We start from the raw sequence: 7,559 nt of genomic DNA, 5'->3' as shown, positions 1-7,559 counted from the left end.
GCCGTGCGGGGGGCCAGCCGGCCTCACCGTGGGCTGCCCCAGGGGCTGGGGGGAATCTCTGCTCCGGGCCTGCAGCACCTCCTCCTCCTCCTGCACTCACCGGGGGGCTGCGGGGCTGTTTCTTTCACATGTTATCACTCCTCTCTCCCAGCTACTGTTGCGCAGCAGTTTTTAACCCTTTCTTAAATACATTATGACAGCTTTGGCCAGCAGCAGATCTGTCTTGGGGACGTCTCGCATTGGATCTGTTAGATAGGGTCCTCCCCGGGCTGCAGGTGGGGATCTGTACACCCCTGTAGCCCCTTCCACTACCAAAATCTTGCCATGCAAACCCAATACACTGCTTCAGTAACCTTTTTTATCACTGACGACAGAAACGTTGCTTTCAGCAGCCGCCATGATACAGCTCACTAATTTTTGATGTGAAGCTTTGAACCCCTGAAGTTGAATTTTGTCCAGCTTCCCACAGTTGTGATGGTCTGGAGAAAAATGCCTTGGAGAATGTCTGTCTGTTACTTCCAAGTGATCTTTCCTAGGGCCAAAGGTACTAAAGGGTAAAATTCAGCTTCTCAGCTGGCTCTGCTGGACCTGTTAGAAGCCTACTCCAGTAGAATTTGTAAGAACTGCTAAATAAGTGCTCATATCACCAAAATACCTCAGTAGAGGCATGAAGGACAGAAGTCAGCATAAACCAGCCATTAATAACAGTATTTTGCAGTGATGGCTCATCAGTTCTGTTGTTGCAGGGCTAATATAACTTGAAGAAAAGGAGATGGTGCAGGCAGATGAATTGAAAATCAAAGTGTGTTTGTACACACAGATGAGTGGGTGTGTGAGGCAGCTTCCTATTGCCGGTTGGCATCCAGACATCTCATCTGTGTGTCTCAGTCCATTTGAGCTATCGGGGTAGAGGATTAGCTTTCTCCTTTGGTTGAGGTAGGTAGTAACATCATGTAGTCAGTGGATACTGATGTCTAGCTCTGTAACTAGCTTTCTTTTCTCATCTCTCAGACACATCCCCCAGGCTTCCCTATCTCCTGATAGGAGGATCTACGAGTGTTGCTGCTGTCAGTGGTATGACTTTATGCTTGATTTTCAGGTGCAGAGGTAAGCAATTTGATGAGCCTGAAATGTATTGCTATTCCATTGCTGACTATATGCAGGTACAAGGACATGCACTTTATTGCTAAGAGTGGGGTGGGAGGTAAGGATTGAAGAAAATGTCCATATACAATGCATTGTCCTTTTGGAAAAACCCTAATAAAATAAGGGGTGGAACTTTAAAACAAGTCCAGAGTTTTGTAAGAACCATAGTTATGATATTAATGCATTATATATATGGCAGAGAGTCATCCAGGATGAAAAGGATTCTTTCTGAGAGTAGGGCAGGTTCTGAGTTTTTAGAACTATTTTGATTGCTCTGCATTTACTGACATAAAATTCTGTACACAAGAATGACAGTTCATAAACTAATCTAATGACTAGAGATAAACAACCCCCCTGTTTCCATCCGCAATCATGAATTTTTCCTTGAGCAAGTGTAAGAATAGGCCAAATGTACATATTTTCCTCTGGTACACTCACAGTTTCTCAGGCTGTATAGATTTCGTTGGCACTGAGTCAGGCTTATACTGAATAATTTGATACCGAGAACTTAGATCATGGTTTGCTACTCTTGGAGTCAGGTAGGATGGCTGTGATGGGGTACGAAGGGAGCAGAAGCCCAAGTGGAAGCTTAAAATGAGAGGAAGAGAGAAGAGTAGGCTGAAGGCAAGGATGTTTTCAGGAGAGCAGGAGATGAAGCACTGGGAGAAGGTAACGTAGAGGTGGGTGAACAGTAAACGGAAGGAACTTGCAGACAATCAGACTGCCTGATTTACTCCCCTCCGTTGCCTTAGTTCTGCCCTAGATTCACTGCTTGTCTGAGGTTCTTCTTTGTGCCCAATGTCTTTCAGTTTATTGCCCCTGTGTTGGGCATATTACATTGCAGGTGTATTTCAGGAACGAGGTCTGAACAAATGGGGTGAAAGAGGGTTGGCAAAAGGCAACAATGAGGGGAGGTATGCACTAGAAGAGCAGAGAAGGTAGGGAGTGGAAAACAGAAAGAGAGGAAGAAAACAGAAGGGCAGTTGTCGTCGGTGGTGGCAGCACTGACCAGTGCTTGCAGCAGTTTGATGGGAGCCTGTCCCTGCCACAGAGCAATGACCTTCTTTGGGGCAGGTGAGGAGAGGAGAAAATGTGGTCAGATGGGTTCCCTGACCAGCTATGTCCCCAAGAAAAGTGCACCTAACTGAATCAATTCAGTCATGTCTCCCAGGGTGATCAAATCCAGGGAAAAATAAAACAATAGCAAGTTCAAGAGCAGGACATAAAAAATAAGAACTTAACCAATGAATCTAACTGTATTTTGAAGAAAGCCTTTCAACAGCTGGGGGCAGCTGGAGAACTCTAGACATAACAGCTGTGCATCTTGCCCCATCAAACCATTTTAATTTCCTGATATCCTGCTTTCAGCTTTCCGGTTACGTAAATTGGCACATGGGTCATCAGTACCATTTGCAGTAAGTGGGCTTTTCTTTTGTGTGTGCTTTTTGTTTTTTTGTGTATTCTTCACTAAAACATGTAATTTCATTGCAACGTGTCTGCTCTGACAAAACTCCCATTTATCTCTGTATGTGCTTGGAGGGGGAGATGAGGAACAGTGCTTCTGGGAGGGCGTCTATTGTTTGGATGGCCCTAGCTTCATGTGTATTCAGAGTATCTGAGTAATTGCTTAAGCACTAGATTCACAGTAGAGTAGTGCATTTCCTGACCAAGAATACTATAAATTACACTTACAATGCCAATGATAAAGCTGAATTTTAAATCTCCCCAAAGTTAATGTTTTCATATTTCTGCTTCACAGAGTAATCTTAACTCTGATCTTTTGCTTAAAAATGTGTATTGCCTTTGATGGCAGAAACCTGCCTGATTAAAGACCGGATGAAAACAGACAGGCATTTTACAATGACGGAAAAGGGCACGCTTCCTTATGCTGTATTAGAGACAAACATAGCTATGAAACTTTTATTTTTCAAGTTGCAGTTCAAACACTCAGAAGCTGGGAAACAGCAGTGAAAAATTTGCCACCACAACTTTTACTTCCTCTCTAATTCCAGCGTGTCGTGATACATATTTAACAGCATGATAATATGTTGCTCTTGTCTCCTCATTTAATGAACACTGAAAGAGCAATTATTTCATATTTTGCTTTATGCTCACGGTTAAATTAATGACTGTGTGCCTTGTTTGTTGCAAACTAGTCAAACAGTGCTCTGAAGTTAGAATGATTAATTTCCTGATATGCTCTTCTATGGCATTCAGGACAATTTGACTGATCGGAGTGGGAGTTGCAGAGATCAAAGTCAAAAGTTTCCAGTAATTTTAGGTGCCTAAATTGGATTGCCTGTGGCCTGCTTGTTTTTGTGTGGTTTTTTTTTTTTTTTTTTTCCTCAGAGAAGTTAGCATTGTTCATTATCATCTATTTTGCTCAAAATACCAACATTTCAAAATTTGTTTTCAATCACATTAAGAAAAAAAGGATTCAAAAGGCTGTCCTGTTTAGGCTTTGTGAAGGTGGTTGCTGTATCTCTCTGTCAGTTCAGGTTTCACCCTCTGTGCCCTACCCCTTTGCTCACAGAACTTAGAGAAATAACTTTATGGTTTCTTTGTAAAAGTAATCTTGACTACCAGGCTACTTCTGGACTTGTTTCTTGTTTGGACTCTATCGGTATGATGGTTCCACAAAATTCTACCATGTAATATAATGGTACAATGTTTTCCTTTTTATTGCAGACTAAGAACTTCAGGTCCACACCATCATGTGAGAAAAAAGATGTGGACAAGCCTCCTGCCTTATCAGAGAGTACCTATCAGAATTACAATCCAAGAACAATATATATGAACTATTAACAGCCTAGGCACAAGCAGTCTAATTCCAGCTCAGCTACTAATGATACTCAGTTACTTGAACTTGTACTTCAACTAGCAAATCTCAGACCTTACCACATAGCAGGCCAGCAGCACACTCAAAACTGCCCTACAAAAGCCTTTGTCTCTCCTGGCCTGAAGACAGTGGGGGAGAGCAACCTGTTTTAGTAAATTATTTCTCTCTCTCTCTAAATATTAGTACAGCTCTTCAAGCATTTGAAGTCTTTAAATACATATCTGAATTTTGTTTGAAAATGGACTCTGAGGTATGTGCTGTCTTCCCTCAAATCAGTAATTGACCTATTTCTGTGCCACAGTGTAACAGACTGTTGGTGAATATGTAGCACTTTTTTCCATTTTCGCAACTAGATTCTCTTTGCAATTTCGTGGTGGAAACCAGGAATTGACACAGGTGGAAACCACGAATTGACACCCAAAATGTAGAAGGTCAAAGAAATGCATCCAGAAGAAATGCAGAAATAAAAGAGTTGGTTTTTTTGTTTGGTTTTTTTGTTTGTTTGTTTTTTCCTGGGTAGATAGTTACATGTGGCAGATGACGATCTGGTATTTGTCATGTTGGTTTATTTTTAATTTTTTAAAATGTATTTCTTTTTCAATTAAACTTTTTGTTTGCATTGATAAGGGAAGAAAAAAGACAATTTGAAATTGTACGTGATATGGAATGAGAAATAGCAATGGGCAATTTTCTAAGATTCATTTTAAAGTAAATGTGTAAATATGTAAATATTTACCTAAAGGATTTTTGGGGCTATTTGGGTAAATGTTTATTGACCAGTTTCTTAGATACTGAGATCACAGCATGGTTTTATTGAGAACAGAAACATTAAGTTGTGGAAAAATGCAAGTGGTGTGCTTGTTTAAAACCACCACCACCAACAACAAAACCCTCTATCCAAATAATGTATTTCTTATCCTCGTGCCCCCAAGCTGAATGTCCGTGTCACCCCTGTCTCCCCCCCGGGTTGATTGTTAGTTTCAGTTTTCATTTCTCAGATTTGTCAGACCTTCCAAACACTAATGCAGCAGTAAGTATACTCAAATGTGTGTTTTGAACGGCCTTTGCCTGCTCGTCGCTGGAGGAAGTCATCTCTGCTCCGTCAGTGTTCTTAGGCATGAGGATCTCCCTGTGCTTTCTAATTGCACTTCAGTTTATCACTTCTAAATAGACACGGGTGGTGCGCATCTACTGACATCACCCCAGCCTTTCATTTTAGTCAGAAAGGCAAGAAGAATGATCTTCTGCCCTAATGAAAAGTGCCTACAGACGGCAGTTCATTCACGCCTGCCAGATAACTGAGTGGAGCCTTTCTTGTGGTGTTAAATAGCAATGATCGGTCACCAGCTCAGAGCTGTGTACAGCTTCGTGTCATCCATGGGGAAGGAGATGCACCCTCTCACGTATACAGCCACTGGGAGAAATAAGTGACAGGTAGCTTGGAATTAGTGAAAACAAGTTTTCAGTGAGGCTAGCTAGGAAAAGTGTTTTGTAGTGCTAGTGAAATCCATGGCAGTGCCTTAGTCTCAGGAAGTGGTTTCCCAGTTCTGCTGGCCCACAGCTGGCAGTGCATGGTAGGCACGATCCTTTTTTGTTCTCCCTGTCAGCTGGGACCTTTCACAGTTGTGGTGCTGTCAAGGAGTCAGTTGCGACTGGAAGCCTCTGAAATAAGGGAAAAGTCTCGTTTCTTATGGAACTGCCCAGCTGAGTCTAAACCTGGGCTTCTAGGATGGTGTTGCTCAGTGTGACAAGTGAGCACGGGTCATTCCTGTGGACAACTCCACCAATTTGGGTTTGTCTTATTCAGAAGCTAGACCACTGCAGCCAGACTGAAGGATGACATGGCTGTCAAAATGAAGAGAGTTAGGCTGTGGAGCAGTCTGCTTTTGGCAGTCACGGTGCACATGTATTGTGATTTTTAGGGTGCAAAGCAAGAACTTTTCGTAATTCCTTTGCATCAAGTGAAATGTTGAAGAGTAAGATCTAATGCAGACAGACAGGGAGATGATAGTGCAGAGGGTAAAACCGTCTGGAGAAACATCACTGTGATAATTAGCCCTGGCTGAAAAGCATGGCTTCTGTGCTCATGATTTTATTTTCCCCTTTACTTTGTATTTGGTGGAAATAGTCCAGTCACCTGTGACATGTCAGCATTTCCTACAAATTCTGAGGAGACTTTGATGTGCTGAAACAAGGTGCTCTGGCAAATGAGATGGGTCCCTTTGTGCTGCAGCTACTCTGTGAAATAGGCTCTCCCAGCAGTTCCACAGCTCTTAACAGCCATGTGTAATATGGTTTGCCTGATTTCTTATTTCAAGAGCAAGTCCTGCTGCAACCTCTCAGAAGATTAGCTTACAGCATTGTAGCCTAGTCAGGCTTTGATCATCACCTGTTTACTGCCAACAAAAACCTTGAGTTATAAACACACAGCTCAGGCAAACCCACATGTTGCAGGCACTAAAAGGCCTCAGCTGCCTAATTGTTCTATCTTCCTTTTGCAATAAAATTGGCCTTCATGTTTTTCAAGCTCGTTACTGTTTATTAATAAAACTTATTAGGCCAAAGAGAGTAATGTGGCTAGTGGGGGTGATTGTAAGGAAGGCTGGGACATGAATAATGCTTCTAGGTAGAACATAATAATTGAACCAACTCAGTTAATTTTCTGCTCATCTTTTGTATGTGTTATAATACTGGCACAAGAGGTAGATAGTTTTAGATACAGAGTTTGCCTCTTTTTTAGCTATCTGCAATTCACTAGAGCTTTTGACCACAGAAATATGTATTACATCCAAGCTGCCAACAGGCGGTAACTATTGTAGTGGGCCTGTCAGCTCCGCTAATAGCATCGTCTTTGAAAGGAGGAAGATGCGATTAGCTAAGCAGTGGGCCTGTGCGTCTGCTGAGAAAGGAAGCCCTCGGTGCTTGGGATAAGACATAGAGATCTGAGGGTTGAATGATTTTTGTATGGAAGCAGAGAGAGGAAAATGGGAGAGACTGGAGAAGAGGGGTTGACAGAGGAGAACAATAAGACTAAGAGAGTGAGCATGATGCTGGGTTGTTGCAGCTTCATACTTAATAGTGTGATTAATTACTTTTTCCATTCCCACTGCCTGTCACTGGGTACCTTAACGGCTGATCGTGTCTGGTGAAGGACAGGCTTTTGTCACGTGGGAAGCTCTCTGTGCTCTTCCGTCAGGTTGAAAAGCTAAGCATGGGCTTTGATGGTTTCCTCTCTGCCTGCTATCACCAGAGCACTGTGTGTCGTACTTCTTGGTCTTATGAGCTGCACACCAAAAGGCTAAAAGCCATGAGACACACCTCAGGGGAGCGAGGGGAAGGAGGGAAAGGCCTGGCACTGCTTCAGTGGCTCACCAGAGGTTGAAATCCTCCTCTGTCAGAAAGGCTTGAGCTGGGATTGTAGCCAGGTCCACCTCTGCCAACTCCCTCCCTCCCAGGAGCAGGGGTCAGCACAGCAGGGTGGGCGCAGGAGCCCTCCCCACGCTGACCAAGAGCTGCCCGCGGGCGCTGGTGGCTGCTAGCTACTGCTCGAGCTCTGATCTCCTGGGTTGCCTGC

General features: G+C 43.2%; 1 protein-coding gene across 1 annotated transcript in view; it reads left to right on the top strand.

The window, feature by feature from the left end:
- The window catches only part of LOC104160712 (cell surface glycoprotein CD200 receptor 1-B-like), a 7,775-nt gene extending 3,824 nt beyond the window's left edge, over nucleotides 1–3,951 (top strand). Inside the window, exons 4-6 of the mRNA XM_009698919.1 lie at nucleotides 1,012–1,107; nucleotides 2,515–2,561; nucleotides 3,835–3,951. Of these exons, the coding sequence (XP_009697221.1) occupies nucleotides 1,012–1,107; nucleotides 2,515–2,561; nucleotides 3,835–3,951 (260 nt within the window). The remainder of the gene's footprint in view (nucleotides 1–1,011; nucleotides 1,108–2,514; nucleotides 2,562–3,834) is intronic.
- The last annotated feature ends 3,608 nt before the right edge of the window (nucleotides 3,952–7,559 follow it).

Source organism: Cariama cristata, unplaced genomic scaffold (genome assembly GCF_000690535.1).
Source record: "Cariama cristata isolate BGI_N322 unplaced genomic scaffold, ASM69053v1 scaffold354, whole genome shotgun sequence".
NCBI classification, from domain to species: Eukaryota; Metazoa; Chordata; class Aves; order Cariamiformes; family Cariamidae; genus Cariama; species Cariama cristata.
This window is presented reverse-complemented; position numbering and strand designations above follow the sequence as displayed.